Source organism: Sinocyclocheilus grahami, unplaced genomic scaffold, assembly GCF_001515645.1.
Source record: "Sinocyclocheilus grahami isolate Dianchi unplaced genomic scaffold, SAMN03320097.WGS_v1.1 scaffold3.1, whole genome shotgun sequence".
In the NCBI taxonomy this organism is placed as follows: Eukaryota; Metazoa; Chordata; class Actinopteri; order Cypriniformes; family Cyprinidae; genus Sinocyclocheilus; species Sinocyclocheilus grahami.
Window position 1 is genome coordinate 2033486 of NW_015505182.1, and position 16709 is coordinate 2050194.

The 16709-nt window shown below is 36.9% G+C and overlaps 2 protein-coding genes and 1 pseudogene across 3 annotated transcripts; 1 reads left to right on the forward strand and 2 right to left on the reverse strand.

Annotated features, from left to right (window-relative positions):
- LOC107565864 (forkhead box protein J3 pseudogene) overlaps positions 1-6733 on the reverse strand; it is a 65921-nt pseudogene extending 59188 nt beyond the window's left edge.
- Positions 6734-8419: 1686 nt separating this feature from the next.
- LOC107565714 (phosphopantothenate--cysteine ligase-like) lies at positions 8420-10882 on the forward strand. Of its 2 annotated transcripts, none has more exons than XM_016251012.1 (4): positions 8420-8531; positions 8931-9472; positions 9565-9668; positions 10184-10881. In XM_016251012.1, exons 2-4 carry the CDS (start codon positions 8938-8940, stop codon positions 10505-10507), a joined length of 963 nt encoding a protein of 320 aa, XP_016106498.1. In that variant the 5' UTR covers positions 8420-8531; positions 8931-8937; the 3' UTR covers positions 10508-10881. The 2 variants fall into 2 exon arrangements, with proteins under 2 accessions (XP_016106498.1, XP_016106571.1); XM_016251085.1 differs by having other exon boundaries at positions 8429-8487; positions 10184-10882.
- Positions 10883-10989: 107 nt separating this feature from the next.
- On the reverse strand, positions 10990-15583 carry LOC107565995 (something about silencing protein 10-like). Its single transcript, XM_016251380.1, has 16 exons — positions 15377-15583; positions 14973-15060; positions 14843-14899; positions 14697-14753; positions 14439-14559; positions 14202-14267; positions 13632-13753; positions 13383-13535; positions 13220-13291; positions 13070-13110; positions 12054-12150; positions 11850-11966; positions 11635-11765; positions 11505-11559; positions 11274-11381; positions 10990-11174 (listed from the first exon to the last, which is right to left on the reverse strand). Exons 1-16 carry the CDS (start codon positions 15391-15393, stop codon positions 11085-11087), a joined length of 1392 nt encoding a protein of 463 aa, XP_016106866.1. The 5' UTR covers positions 15394-15583; the 3' UTR covers positions 10990-11084.
- Positions 15584-16709: the final 1126 nt, after the last annotated feature.

Below are 16709 nucleotides of genomic sequence, written 5' to 3' on the forward strand. Positions count from 1 at the left end.
GTGGGCAAGGGGGGGGGGGGGGGGGGGGGGGGGGGGGGGGGGCTAATACCTCAGAAAACTCTGTAAACAGTGTAACAGTAAAGACAGCTCATTACACTGAACACTGTATAGCTCCAACGTATAAAAAATTAATAACACAGTCACCAAAGATCTAAAGCGGCATACAATGTCCCATTTAGCATGTAGCCTATGGCATCGTTTAGCTATGATAAAGTAGGTGGAATGCATAAAGCCAGCAGTTTCCAGGTGAGTTTAGACATAGCAGCAGGATGCCCACTGAGGCCTGAGGGCAAGACGGAGACGAGTCTGTATGCAATACTGCAGCGGAGGCCTCGTCAGATCCTGGCATGGGAACAGTTATGGAACCCTACAACAGATGCCATGCTTGTGTTTTTTAAGAGCTCCCATTCCAGCCCATTTAGCAAAACACTAATGAACAACATACAGAACAAGTTGAAAGATAAAAGACACTTAAGGGGTAATACCTTTCTTAAGACAGCATTTAAAACCAAAGTAACAAAACCTTCTTTCATGCTACTCTCAGTTCAAAAAGTTATAGTACATGCAGTCAGATTAAGAGAATATTAACAATTAAACAACATAAATAATGAATCATTCATGTGCGGTACAATTTCATGTCCTCGTCTTCTAGAAAAATATATTACAAAATACTAAAAATGTGAACTGCATTTTTTTATATATAAACAGATTAATTTAAAACTGACTGATATTTCAGGTGCTTTATCTTTTTTTATCATCTCATCAAAATGTTTCAAACTAAATATGTATTACCTGGTAATAATGTCATATTTTTTCCCCCTATATTCTTAATATCCCTTTCCATGCTGTTAGTCATTTCTAATACCTATGTAACATGTCATAATATACATTTAACTAACAAATGCTATGTCCCTAAAGACATCATCTTCCAGGAAATTACATTTTTGGTGGGAAAACAACTGCAAAAACATGAGCAAGCAGCAGCAGCAGCAATGAATTCTGTTATGTTGTATGGCATCACATGATCAAATCTGATAAATTATTTATATGCATACATACACATATAAAGTCTGCTATAGCTTTTAGCCATTTTATAACAATACAAAAGTACAAAACATTACAGAGATCAAAATGTACAAGCATAACATTCATGACTCAAATCACTTTTTGTACAAATATAACAATGTTCTTGACGCAATAATTATAAATACTAAAATGCAGCGGTTTCAGCACAAGAACCACCAGGCGTGTTCTGACAGGCAACTGATAGTTCAATCATTTTCTGCGTTCTGTGAGCTGACAACCCAAAGACAAACAAGTCTGGTGCTAACGTGAATCTTTCACACTATTGTACTGCTACACTGACTGGGTGGGGAAAATATGTCCCGGGTAGTTCACATATGTCCATCATTCAGTATTTTAAGCATGCTGGTACATAATTCAACAGTCTCTCCATTTGTACTCTACTCTTTAAGTGAAGGAGGAGGGGAAGAAAATCCTATTATAACTAATAGAATGCTGTTGGTCAATCCCCATCAAGCCAATACAAATTGTAACATGCATGCAAAAATATGCAGACAAGCGGTCATTGTCAACTTAAGGCAAGACACTACAGGCAAAACCATTGTCTTTTCATGGCTCTGGTCAATTTTGAGGTATTGGTATATTTTGCTTCGATAACATGTCTTTTTTCAGAATAGCAGGGGGAAAAAAACACCCAAATTCACATTTAGATATTTATTTGATTACATTTTATCCATTTGCATTTGCAGACTTCAATTACAATACATATTTTTATAAGCTGTTTTCTCAGAATTACTTTTTTTCCTGCACTGAGCCAGAAACCTTCACTTCAGTTGCACTTACAGAGTTTTAATCCTATCTATATTAGGGGTGGGCGCTATACCGGTATGAAAGTGACTACCGGTATTATGTTGTTACATGATATGGATTTTGCTATACCGTGGATACCGTTATATATTCATGAATTCAAATTTTGCATTTATATTGTTTTGTTCAATTTGGTACGTTTTGCAAATTTGAACACAAATGACGATAAAGAGTCAAGGCTGAACGTTTTTGTCCTCTGTGTGCAACGCCGTACTACACAGGCATTAGTAATCAAACACATAGAGCATCATAACATACCAAATTAATAGAGCACAAATCGCCTACTCCAGTAGTTTCCAAACTGAGGGATCGTGTACAGTCAGCAGATTATTTTGCAAAAGAAACCTCTGCAGGGTGGGCTGCACGATTATGACAAAAATCATAATTGTCGATTATTTCCTTGAAATTGCGATTATTAATTACGATAATCACAATTTACATTGAATGATGTTTATCATTGTTTGATGCAACTGCATGCCATATTTTTATATGAAAATAAACAAGCTGAAGACACTCTAACTGGAAAACTTACGATACGTATCACGATACAGAGGCCACGATACGATACGTATCACGATACATGACTGCACTGAATTTCACCTCAGCAGAATTTAGAAAAACAGCTGTTTATTAAACACTGCTTACTATAGTGCCATTTCTAACTATTGGCAGAGCACGCAGTTGACCTCTGCATTATGAAGGGCCTCCATAACTGTACCACAGTACAATACAGGTAATGGCATATGTTTCATGTTTACATTGTGCACTCCCCACCAGGTACAATATTCTGATTGTTTGCATCTTGTTTTTATGCCCATAAATAATAATGTACTTGTTCTAATAAATTTATATTGTAATGTACTCATTCTAATATGTTTAAAAAATAATTTACATTGCTGGTAGGTTATCATTGCACAAATTAACACACTCTCTACAATTAAAAAAATTAATTAGAAGAGTTCTAATCTAACGAGCTGTCTTCACTATATCTAACGCACACACGCTCAAGGCTGATTTATGGCTGATTTATACTCGAGCGTCAGCAAGTTCGCTTTGAGTGCGCGCGACATCGTTTCTCGTGGTGGTGTGCACAACATTTTTTGTAACTTTCCGCGCAGCTCCGCTTCTAAAGATGCACAAGTTCAAAGTGACTCTAGCCGAACATGCACGTCTGTGCCAGCATTTATGTGAAACAGAAGCAGTTTGGTGTTAAGTGCAGTCACACACACAGATCACGCTGCGGTCGAACTCAGACATTCAGGAACAAACTTTTTAGCGCTGCCCCGCAATTTTATCAACTAAATAGCTTAATCGCTCAAGAGCTACATTATCTTTCTCAACAAGGAGCTGGTAGCGTCATTGTTTCTAAAGGAATTAAAGCCATAACTTTACTGTTAATAGAGAAACGCGGCAAAACGGTGGTAATTCATACATACACAGCCTCTCTCTCTCTGTCGTAAATGAACAGTTGATGAATCACACTTTTCTGAGAATAGACTTGAAGTGGAGATAGCTAAACTGCAAGCTAAGCGGTGTTTTCAGAAAGCAAGCGCGTTTATCTACAGTGGAGAGAGAGTGCGTGTGCACATGGTTGCCAGGTTGACAAAAATAAGTAGCACGCTTAGCAGATATTTCTGTATTGCGCAAGTGTGAAGCTCTGTTTTGGGGATTACGTCTCTTTATATCAGGCATCCCCGTTGTGTTCCTCTGCGGCCAGATTATTAACAGATGCTCTATTCATTCTTTTTTAGAAACCTCGCACTTTTCTACTAAATTTTAAACATTGTAAAATTAAGCATGGTCCACTGCTGCACACGTGCCACAGTATACTCGTATCGTCAAATCTCTGTGACGATACATCGTCGTATCGATATTTTGAACACAGCACTAGTATTAAGCCTCAAATGTCAACTATAAATCGGATTGGTTTCTTCTTTAAATTATAAAAAAGTAAAAATATGAATGGTATTATAGTGTTATACTAAAACTCAAATTAAAACAAATGGAAAAACCCTTAAGATAACATGTAGAAAGAAAAAAAAGCATCTTAAGCACACAGAATAACATAAGTGGACTTTGAACGATTAATTGCAGCTTTGAACGATTACCTAATTGTGGCATCCATAATTGTTATCGCAATTAGAAATTCGATTAATTGTGCAGCCTTACTACACTGTGTAATTTTCTTGCTCATCATGCGGCCACTTGCCTGATAAGTAAATTGAATGCAAAATATTAATTTGACATTTTAATGACCTCAACATGACTTGCAGTACTTTGCAGAAGTTGTGGTTGTATCAATAACAGACCACTAGATGGCGCGATTGAAGAATCAGAGTTGTATTGCAGGGAGTCATGCAGAAACATAAAGGAAGGATGCATGGTTCTGCTCTAAGCATGAAAGTTACAAGTTTGAGAAAGGACTTTCAGTGCCAGGTAAACGTAAAGCAGATTATGAATATACTTAAGATTCACAAATACCAAAACAAGGTGTCTACACCAGATGCGAGCGGCGCAATTTGACAAAAGCAAATAGAACCCAGTGATGTTCTCTGCTGTGGATGTGGTCGCGACGCGACACGACAAATCCATGACAGTAAACTGATGCCGCTTTCCATTTCTGACAAACTCCAACGCTCTGACATAAAGGACCATTTTAAATATTCATAAGAGAATCATGAAAAAATTGTTTCCTCAAAAACATGAAGCAGCACAAATGTTTACAACATTGACAATAATCAGAAATGGTTACTGAGCAGCAAATCAGCATATTAGAATGATTTCTGAAGGATCATGTGACACTGAAGACTGGAGTAATGATGCTGAAAATTCAGCTTTGATCACAGGAATACAGTAGCCTGTGTGTTAAAACATTCAAATAGATCATTTAAATTGAGAAACTTTCACAATATTACAGTGTTTACTTTATTTTTAATAAATAAATGTAGCCTTGGTGAGCATAAGAGACTTCCAAAAAAAAAAAAAAAAGAGGGGGGGGGAGGGGGCCTTGAACATATTTTTAACTACAAAAGGCAGGCCCGGCAGAAAAAGTTTGGGAACCACTGGCTTACTCAAACACAGAATATTTAATTTAATTTAATTCATACAGGCCTACCTCATGTTGCGCGCGTTTGCACTTTTTGAGAAAAACAATGGCACAATAAAAAAAGACTTTTCAGGTCTTTGTCCAATCCCTCACTTTTTCTAGTCATATAAGCTTAAAATATTTTGCATGTCATTTTTTTTCTCATATCACAATATAATATCGATATCGCCTGGACAATGTAAAATATCATGATATGAATTTTAGCTCATATCGCCCACCCCCAATTTATATTCTTTACAGAGTGGCTTGTTCATATAACACTTACCTGACTGCATATAGCATATATACCCTGTGTTACTTTTAACTCTTATATGGCAAAAAAATAAAACAAGAATTCTGAACATGGATTTTTCTGCAAATCAGTGCATATTTAATTATATAACGCCTCATTTGCATATTTAAACACCATTTCAAACAAAACAAAACTGGAATGCAAACAATTGTCATATTCGATATTGTTCTGTGATTAATCAAATGGGGAAGTAAAGAGACATCTTTTTGTAACTATATTCACTTGTGGTGTCTTGCCTTAATGTCAAATTACGGTGGCTCCATATAAATTATAAACGTTAGGCATCGCGATATAAACAACAAGAATTCGAATTCAAATTCAACCCAGAGCACAACATGACAGTAAAGGTCTGTTCTTGCAGTAAATAAAGGGGAAAATCCAAACACCTGACAGGCAGCGGGTAACAATCCAGCAGCTGACTAGACGGGGGACTAGTCTTGCATTGACTAGATATGTCAGTCTACATATGATGTGTATAAAATCGTGCAAATAAGCCACACGAGTTACATGCAAGATCAGAACTGTAGAGACTTAAGAGGTGTGTCTTATCACCTGTCGCATATGCTGACAGAAAGGTAATAACTCACGCACAACTTCATAAAGTCAAACTAAAGGTTTCAATAACGCTTCATTAACAATCTTAAATCTCTGTTCGCACAAAAACCTAGCTCGTATGCATATTAATGGCCCCACAAGTTGGCCAGGATTCGTATTTAAAATGACACGCAGCTGCCGCGCGTCTGTTTCCAACATATTAATAGATACGGCCTCCACCTCCAACTACTGTTAGTTCACAGCACCAAAAGTTGGTCGTTTGGCAGTTCCCGGTCGAAGAGCTGGCTCCCAGCTCGGCTTACTGACCGAGTTTCAGTCACAAATATTTCAAGTCAGACCCCTGTCAGATACGCGCACAAATAGCAGGCGAGCTAAAGTAAAGCTGGCGGCTAATTAGCAGCTCACTCTCGCTACCTGTCTGACAAAAACCGTATTGGCGGCTAGCAGCTTGCTAACTAAACTTGTTCTGCTGTGACAGAGCAGCTTGCAGTGTCCCCACTTGCCCCCGACCGACGGCGGCAGCGGCATACCACTTGAGGCCTGAACGTCTGTCCTCCTGCTCTGCTCAGAACTTCAGCAGCACGCAACTAACAGTTAAAGTCGTCCATTTTTCGCGGGCCCTGACTTCAACTTCGCGAGCTCCATGTCGCGAGCTCGTAACGTTCAGCCGCACTCACCCGGGCTTGCGTCCGCTGCTGGAGGCCAGTGCAGGTCTGTCAAAGTTAGCTGTCCCCTCCCCTTCCTTTTTTCGATCACAGCCGTCTCCTCGAAACGAGCCTCAGCGCTCCGTGTTTATCGTGGGTTTGAGACCCGCAATCCCTTTACCGGTTTGTCCGTGGCGTCTCCTAGCTTCTCCGCCTCTCTCTCTCGCTCGTTCGTCTTTCTCTCTGAATAGCTAACATCCGGGGACTGCGCGGATCAAAAATCCGGAACTACTTTTGGACATTAGCCGGAGAACGGCCCACAGTACCAAGCTGCGACAGGCTTTGCAGCCGGAAAGTAGTGCCTTTAGTGTACAAGAATATCACGAGAATTATTAACAATGGCTTTTCACATTTACCCTAATCACAAAAATACCATACAATAAAAACAATATAGAACATGAAATGTACTAGTCGATTCAAAATAAACTTTATTATTGCTAATACAGCACAGATCATAAAGCCTTTGTCGAAAGAGTAGCAGTATGTCCGAATAGAAATGAGATATTTAGGTGTAGATAATTCCCAACATTTTTTTTTATTTAATAATAAAATGAAGATAGTTTTATGCGGTTATTAGACTTTATTTGGTTTTAAATCCGTCAATTCTTGGATTTTGAGTTACCACAGTGGATAATTTCGTCAGGTATCTTCGGTATTTTTAATAATAATCAGTATTTTAAATATGAAATGCCTAATTGATTAATAAGAAACGTTATTGGGGCTAATAACAGTGCAGTTCACAAAGCCTTTGGCAAATGGGTAATGATATCTATACAGGCCTACAGGCCTCCTTTTTGAACTTTTGCCATCTGGTCGGCGTTACAGAGCACCGAATACCAGGACAGCCAGGCACAGGAACAGTTTCTTTCCCCAGGCAATCTACCTCATGAACAGTTAATGTTCTCCCATTGTGCAATTAAAGTACAGTATGTGCAATAACCTTATACTTATTTATCACCCTAAACCCTAGTACATCCCTACAACTTATTTTATTTTATTCTATTCCTATTCCATCTATAGCACACCTGTACATACAATTTATTCTTTTTTTGTGGTTTATATTTATGCATGTGTATTTTATTCACATCTCATTTTTATTTTCTGTGTTGTTGTTGTCTCCGTGTACTGGAAGCTTGTGACACTATAACAAATTCCTTGTATGTGCAAACATACTTGGCAATAAAGCTCTTTCTGATTCTAATATTATTTTTCCTAATAACAAGATGTGGACAGCACCCCAAAATTATTTACTAATAAGATAATGAAGGTTTAAAATAATAATAATAATTTCAATAAAGACGTTTCCCCGCTGTGAGCCGTTTGTCTGGAGGAAGAAAAATATTCCTCATTTGTTTTACTATTGTGGTCTTATTTGAGGTCTTTTTATCTTATTTTAGTTCTTAAAATAAGGAGTATTTATTTGTAGGATGTGTAAATATCACATTTATAATGCGAAGTTATTATAACCCCAGTCCTAAATGTTTGCAAAAATATTTTGCAGCTTTTAAGAAGTAAAAATGATTCTCATTTCGTATTGCTTACACAATGCTGCCCCCTCTGAACCGAACGTGGATTACATGTTATACACATATTTTGCAGTTCGTTCTTCCTTCAAAGTCTACATTAGAAATATATTTTATATGTTGGATGGATAATTACACCACTGTTTATTGGCCACAGTAAATTAAAAATAGTATTATGCTCTTCTTCTTTTATCTCTGTTTTCTTGTGTACTTTCTTTTGTCTATCTTACCACTGTGGTCCGTGTTTGGAGAGTCATCTGAAAACCTTTATTTTGGAATTTCCACAGCGGTAGCCCTCTGAAAGCCAATCGCGTCATCCGAAGCTGCGCACGCGGACGCTCAACCATAACAAGTTGTAGGAAGTGCTCATGTTGTTCTGTCACACACTAGGTCCGAGTTTATTAGGGTCCTTCGCAGGTGAATTATATTCTTGCGCGTATTATTTGTGAGAAAGCAAACAGGTAAACATTTGTTTATCTTATTATGTTTATTTATTCATATCTGCGCGATAATTAGATAAGCTTAACGTACACTGACAGCGAGAATGTATTGTTTGAGGGAGCAGATTTGTGTACAACGCATGTTAAGTGAAAATACATTCGTTTTGTCTAGTGAAAGTCATGATAATTATGGTACTCTAGTGCAAGAACTTGGTCAAATATTCATCTGACCTTAATTTCATAGTTGACCAACAGTATATTGCTCAGGGACAATTATGCAGAATATAAAGTCGTATTATTTTAAGGTCTGGAATCTGTCAGAATCGATCATCTTCTGTAGCTTATTTTTAATTACAAATCGCCATTCATGAACACATGCATAGTGATAACACTTTATTAACTAAACCCTATTTATTTTAGGTTTATAATGGCCCACTGTGACCCCTCAGCCTCGAAGGCAGTGGATGGAGGACTGTCTGAAGAGTTTGCGGTCCCCTCTCATGTGGAGGAGGTCAAGAAACTCATGGCAGAGTTTGCCGAACATCATGGATCGGCCGGGCGCAGAGTAGTCCTCATCACCTCAGGAGGAACCAAAGTTCCTCTGGAATCCCGAACAGTACGGTTCCTGGACAACTTCAGCAGTGGTCGGCGAGGGGCCTCCTCTGCCGAGTATTTTCTGGACTCAGGCTATGCAGTGATCTTTCTGCACAGGCATCGTTCTCTCTACCCATACACTCGTCTGTACACAGGGGTCAATTTACTGGATAGCTTACAACTAGAGACTGGTAAGGAGGACGCCGGTCAGATCCTGGTGGATCAGAATGCACTTCCAAACATTGCAAAGGTTCTAAAGCGCTATCAGGCGGTGAAAGCCGCAGGATTACTGCTGCCGGTGGAATTCAACACCTTGTCTGAGTACCTCCATCTACTCAAGGCAGCAGCTCAAGCATTAAGCTCCATAGGTGAGCAAACCCCCTTTATGATTATTTGAGGCTGAATACGTTTGTAGTCGAATTTCTAGTTACTGCTATTAATTTATGTTTTTCCCTCCTAGGGTCCAATGCCATGTTTTATTTGGCTGCTGCTGTTTCTGATTTCTACATCCCAGCATATGAAATGCCAGAACACAAAATTCAGTCTTCTAATGGGCCACTTCAGGTGTTGTATAATACATACAAATATTAATTCAGTCTGCTATGCCAGGGGTTTACAGTCTTTTAGATTTCCATAGACCCCTTCAAATATGATCATTCTCATGCAAGGGACCCCATTTAAAAATTTTAAAAGCAGCTATATATTTTCATGAATAAAGATGCAATTTATGTGAAAAATTAACATCATGAATTTGTTTATGTAACAATAAGGTTTTTTTAGTCATTTTAGTACTGAACTGTTTGTTGTATTATTCATTTTTCAGTGTATTTACTTGATTTTTTTATGATTACATAGTCATTTATTACGTTTTTATTATTTATATGAATCAATTTTATTGAAGTAGTTCACAATTTAATCTATTACATTTTTTTATTGCATCTTTTCCATGGACCCCCTAGCACTCCCCTGAGGGTCCACGGATCCCAGTTTAAAAACCCCTGTGCTACGCTACATGCAGTTAACCTAGGCTCCAAACCTCATATAAAAAGTCATTCATCTGCTTGTTTAATGTTATTTAGATAAGTATGAAGATGGTTCCCAAGATGCTGTCCCCATTGGTGAAGGACTGGGCACCTAAGGCATTTGTCATCTCTTTCAAGTTGGAAACGGACCCCTCCATCCTTTTGGAGCGAGCATGGCGTGCCTTAGAAACATACAACCACCATACAGTGGTTGCGAATGTTCTCGACACACGCCGTGGTTATGTGGTTGTTGTCACAAAGGACATGCAACAAGAGCTGGTCCTCACAGATGAGGAAGTGCAGAAAGAGGTAGAGATTGAGGACAAGATCGTCAGTAATCTGACTGAAGCACACCGTGAATTTATGTCACGACAAGTATGAAAAAACTTGCTGCGATTTTGTAGCATGTCTACTGTAGGCTCAAGGCAGGTCTGGGACTAGTTTTTGTTGTACTGAATAGAGAAACAGATCCTGGAAAACTGACTTGTCGTTCAAAAAAATGGCATCTGTAAGTTCAGAAAAAAAACTAACAAGTTCCTTAATATTGATTTCCTCTATACAATGAGATCAGCATACATTTTATTTTATCTACTTTCTTTGGCCTTTAATCAGTTTGAAAACAAGAAAATATATGCTTCAGTAATGATCCTAATCTTGCCCTTTCTTAGTATTTTTAAAACTGAGTCCATCTGCAACAAATCACACGCTTTAACAGCTGATTTAAAGTACATTTTAAATTATATAGGATGCATGTTTAATGTATAAAAAACAAACTCTTTCTGCACATGCATCACAAAAAATGATTTTGCATTTTACTGTGATCAGAACTTGATTTTATTTAATTTGCTGTTTGAGCAGTTGAATTAAACATGTCAAATCCATCTGTTAATATCTGTGATACAGAAATGTCCATTTTAATATCACATTCAAGCGTGGATGAGTATCATCTGCAGATTTATCACTTGAGTTTGACGCTTCTCTTAACTCCGGCACGAATACCAGACCATTCTCCACTGTATCTCGTCTCCTCGCGCCGCACCTCACGAACCTGACACAAATAATCAGAGGTCAGAGTCCATTTTGGGTAGTGATACCTTATATTTCACAAACAAAAGTGAATTAAAGAAATGAATCCTATGACACTTACCTGACCCTTCCGACGAACCTGGGCACGTCTGAACTTCTCTCTGTGTTTGACTCTGGGATTCCGATCAATCTTCTTCCTCTTGGGTGTGAGCCCTTTGTTCTTGGACATCTTTTCACAAAACATATGATGAGACTCTGATAACACTGTCCCTAACATTGTTTAAAATGGTGCTTAAGTTTTTTTGAAAAGTGGGTATGCTGGAGCATGCATACTTTAACCACAACACCTCACCTGATAGGTGATCCGTCTTTTAGCATTTCCCTCCATCTTTTCCTCCTCCACCAAACTTGAAATGCAATCAGTGACAGTAAGTTTTCTGAAGCATTATTTATGACAAACTGAATGTTGTAAGTGGACTCACCTGTCCTCGTTCTGCATTTCATTCTTCATCCTCTTGAGTTTCTGTCTCTCCGCCATGGCGTTATAAAAGCGCAGATTTGCTTCCTCATCTGATTCTGACTCTGCTTCTTCCAGCCTAGCCTTTTCTGAAACCTAAAATAAAGACATGTCAGACTTAGCGAAAATGGAGCCAATGCTATAACTTCCATAAATTAAAATGGAATTACTAGTAATTACTTTTATATGTTTGCTGCTTGCTGATTTCTTTAAAGTTCTGTTTAGCTGTTCTCCAGAGAGAAGTTGATGCAGTTGAGGAGCCAGTATAGCATCTACTGCTCCTAGTTCATTTATCAGCTGTGAACGTGATGAGATCAAGTTTTGAAAGATTACGATTTTTTAAATGACTACCTGTGAAAAAAGGGTACATTTGTTTGTACTTACATTTCTGTAGGTCAGCAATCTCTCAATCACAGGATGATTATGTGCTGGAATTCGTTTCGCTTTTAGAACCAAATAAAAACTAATGTTTGTGCAATAGCTGGGAAAAAGGGAAAATTCATAGTGAAGTGACAATAGGGAATATTTCACAATTTATGTAACTATTCAGTTCAAGTCAAGGAATGTTTATAGTGAAAAACAAATGCACTACTGTTCAAAAGTTTAAAGTATGTACATTTTTAAATGTTTAAAAAAAGCCTCTTATACTCGTTTATTTGATCAATACAATCGATACAGTAAAACTAGTAATATTGTAAAATGCTATTACAATTTAAAATGAATTTTTTCTATTTTATTTATTTATGATTTAACGCCATGTCAGCAGCAGTGGCTATATTCATGGCAAGAGGAAACATTTCAATTTCACAATTTAGTCATATATATCTCATTTCAAAACATTTTTTGTTTGAAAATTATATAAATAAATAAAATGTACAAATATTCAAAAACATACATATAATAAAAATAACAACAAGAACAAAAGTAATAAGAACAATTATATAGAGTTCTTCAGCTTAATGCATGACACAAATTTTACTTTTTTCTATTTGAATACATTTTAAAATGCAATATATTCCTGTGATGGCAAAGCTGAATTTTCAGCAGCCATTACTCTTTAAAGTCACATGATCCGTTAGAAATCAATTTAATATGTTAACTTGCGGCTCAAGAAACATTTCTGACAATGATCAATGATGAAACAGTTGTGCTGCTTAATATTTTTGTGGAACCCTGATAGATTTTTTTCAGGAACAGCATTTATTTGAAAGAGAAATCTTTTTTTAACAATGTAAAAGTATTAACTGTCTTTTTTTTATCAATTTAATGCATCCTTGCTAAATAAAGGTTTTTCTTCAAACTTATTATTGGTATGTTTGAGCTATGACTGTAACTACTATGTAATATAAATACTCCAATCACAGAATTAGAGTATATAAAATGTGGTAGGTAAGGCTTACTTAAGATAAAGCTGCTGTTTGGCAATGAGGTATTTTGCACCCTAGAGGATGAAAAGGATACAAAACAAAAGCAACAACAAAAAAAACATTAGACTTCATTTTAAAGTATAATTACATAAAAATTGAACAACAGTAATCAGGTAGACTAGCCTTTCCAGGAGGAATCCGTCCATCTTTGACCATTTCCACAAGGGGCTGAACTTCATCCCTCAATTCTGTAAGCTGAGTATGCAATAAACACTCAAATTTATCAATAAAACAGCATTAAGGGAAAGCAAAAAGCAGCATAAATGTCATTGCAGCAAATCTCTACCTTTGCTTTGAAGTCCTGAATAAGTTCCAACAACTCTGGTGATTCTTTCTTTAGCAGTTTGAGCTTTTCCTTCAGTGACATGGTCTTCAAATCCTTTACAATCCTTTCCTCTTTTTCAACCTCCTTCTCTGCTTCAGCCGCTGCTGCAAATTCCTAAAAGTCCACAGGAAGGGTACAAGGACTTTGGGTAATATGACCCAAACACCTAAACTCTACTCATAGCTTTAGAAAACAAAGTAAATGCAGTACCTCAAGAAGGTTTAGATCATAGTCTTCCTCACTTAGGTTGGCTGCCAATCTCGATTGAATTTTTTTGGCCTCCTCTTCCTCTTCTTTGTCTTCTGCCTCTATGTCTTCAACAGATTTGCCCTCTGCAAAATACAAAAATCACTATATGTATTTTACACATATGAATGATATATCTTACACATGCTTAGGGGTGAGTCAGACTCGTAACACAAAGGTTGCGGGTTCGAGTCTCGTACCGGCAGGGATTGTAGGTGGGGGGGAGTGAATGTACAGGTGCATCTCAAATTAGAATGTCGTGGAAAGTTCATTTATTTCAGTAATTCAACTCAAATTGTGAAACTTGTGTATTAAATAAATTTAATTCACACAGACTGAAGTAGTTAAAGCATATTACCATCATCTTGCTTTCCTTCCAAGTCACTCTCCATGTCTGTCTCTTCCTCTTCTTCATTATCCTCTTCCTGCACTTCCTCATCATCATCTGAATCAGAAAGTGCCAGGGGCATGATCTCCTCCTAGAAAGAAAAAACTATTATTGCTGATCACCAAGCAAAGCGGAAACGGTCAAACTACTACCATAAGTAAAAAAAAAAAAAATCTTCTTTTTAGTTCCCCAAGCCATGTCATTTGGGAGATCTGGAAGAACGGAAATGGAAGTGTCAGAGACAATACCTCAAACATGTTTGAGCATTTTTAAAGTGGAAGAAAATACTTGAATATTCACATAAATGTTTCTTTAATAACACTGTAATGCAAAAAAACATGCATAAACAGTGTTATATTTGGCTAATCTTTAAAGCATATTACCATCATCTTGCTTTCCTTCCAAGTCACTCTCCATGTCTGTCTCTTCCTCTTCTTCATTATCCTCTTCCTGCACTTCCTCATCATCATCTGAATCAGAAAGTGCCAGGGGCATGATCTCCTCCTAGAAAGAAAAAACTATTATTGCTGATCACCAAGCAAAGCGGAAACGGTCAAACTACTACCATAAGTAAAAAAAAAAAAAAGCCCCATGTTAAAAGTTTTTTTTTAATTGTTTTAAAAGTGGCTTTATTTGCTTACCACTTTATCTTCATCCTCTTGATCGCTGTCTTCTTGAATCCCTTGAGCCAAAAGTTTCTATAGAGAAAGACAAAATTTGAATATTATGTAATAGGATATTATTGTGGCAGTTCATGCTTAAAGAACAAGAGGAAAACATAACTCACTGATATTTTTTCATTGTGGAATTCATCTATTTTATCCTCCACATACTTTGACGCTTTCTGATGAGAAAAACAAAGTTGTTTACAATCAGATAATCACAATAATACAAACCAAGTTTTATCCAAAAATGACCTTATCTGGAATGGCTTCATCTCCATAAGCTTCAGGATCATCACTGTCATATTCTTGCTGCTTCTTTGCTCTAGGCTTTTTTACTATCCTTTGAATTTGGGGAAAATGTAATATTTGAATAAGTAACACTTCAATGGTAAAATCACAAAGAACTTAATTAAATATATTTGCACTGACATTGTAGTGCAGACGTCTGCCTACATAGCTATCTCGTGTCTTTTTGTACAAATTTGTTTTGCAACCATGCAAAATACAATAAATTGGTTGATTTAATCATCGATTTAAAAAAAAAGTATGTTTCATAAACTGATATATCTGCTCTCCGTTATCAAAATATTCTAACGTTGTGATATCGCACAAAACCAGCAATGAATTCCAAAATCAAGTAGACTAACGTTACCTACCTTCTTGCTCGGACCATGCTGTCAACGATTTACAAAAATTACTATTTAATTTTAGTATTCGAGCAGTTATACGGCTCATAAACCAAAACACAAATGGGTGAAAACAGGCCAGCAACTTTCCGCGTGGATTTCCCTCATGCGTTCTTCTTCTTCTTCTTCTTCTTCTTCTTCTTGTACGATTTTATGGCGGTTGACAAGCCAACTTATGGTGTATTACCGCCACCACTGGACTGGAGTGTGAATCAAAATGACTTACTCCCCTCCCCTTTTTTATTTATTTTTTATTTTTTATATTCTCTCCCACAAATGAGTTATTTTAAGGTACTGAAAATAAAACTATCCCCTCATGCGTTTCTTCTTCTTCTTCTTCTTCTTGAAATTTTATTGGCGGTTGACAAACAACAAAATATTTCCGCCACCAACTGGAATGGAGTGTGGATCAAAAATGGACTTCCTTCCCAAATTCCCCCCCCCCTCCTTTTTTCCCCCTTTTATCTATATAAAACAAATCAAATTAAATCTATATATATACATATACATACACATATACATACATATATTTTTTAAATTCTCTCCCACAAATTAGTTATTTTAAGGAACTGAAATATAAAACTGTAGCATTCATTCCATGAATTATTTTGTAACATATATCTCGGTATAAATTGCATTTTTATTTTTTCTAAATTTTGCATTAGCATCCTTCTTTCAGTCTCATATTTCTGACAGTACAATATAACATGTTCCACTGTTTCTTCTTGTCCACAAAATTCACACCTACCCGTATCATGTTTACCCATTTTAAAAAGTATACTATTTAGTCTTGTGTCCAAATCTCATCCTCGATATTACGATCTCATCTCTTCTGTTTTTCCCTGCACTTCTCATCTCTCCCACTTTCCTTTGAATTCTGTAAAACCACCGACCTTTTTTCTCCTTATCCCATTGTTTTTGCCACCTTTCTTTCAGTCTTTTCTTAATAATACTCTTGATTTCATTCTTACTTAGATTAACAATTAAGTTAATGTCGTTGTTTTTAACTGCTTCTTTTGCTTCTTTATCTGCAGTTTCATTTCCTTGGACACCAATATGCGCCGGCACCCATACAAATACCACTGTACTCCCCATCATTTGAATTCTATATAACATTGGCATTATTTCCATTAAAATGTCTCGTCTACTTTCCGAGTGACTGTACTGTAAACTAGCCAATGATGAACATGAATCTGAACAAATAATTGATTTCAAAGGTCTTATATCTTCTATCCACTGTATTGCTAATAATAGTGCAATCATTTCCCCTGTATAAACTGATAACTCATCACTGATCCTTTTC

Coding starts and splice junctions, on each gene's coding strand:
- LOC107565714 (XM_016251012.1), top strand. CDS start 8,938: ATGGCCCACTGTGACCCCTCAGCCTCGAAGGCAGTGGATGGAGGACTG. Junction 9,473..9,564: donor TCAAGCATTAAGCTCCATAG/GTGAGCAAACCC, acceptor TTTCCCTCCTAG/GGTCCAATGCCATGTTTTAT. Junction 9,669..10,183: donor CTTCTAATGGGCCACTTCAG/GTGTTGTATAAT, acceptor AATGTTATTTAG/ATAAGTATGAAGATGGTTCC.
- LOC107565995 (XM_016251380.1), bottom strand. Junction 14,560..14,696: donor AAGAGGATGAAGATAAAGTG/GTAAGCAAATAA, acceptor TTTTCTTTCTAG/GAGGAGATCATGCCCCTGGC. Junction 13,111..13,219: donor GACGGATTCCTCCTGGAAAG/GCTAGTCTACCT, acceptor TTCATCCTCTAG/GGTGCAAAATACCTCATTGC.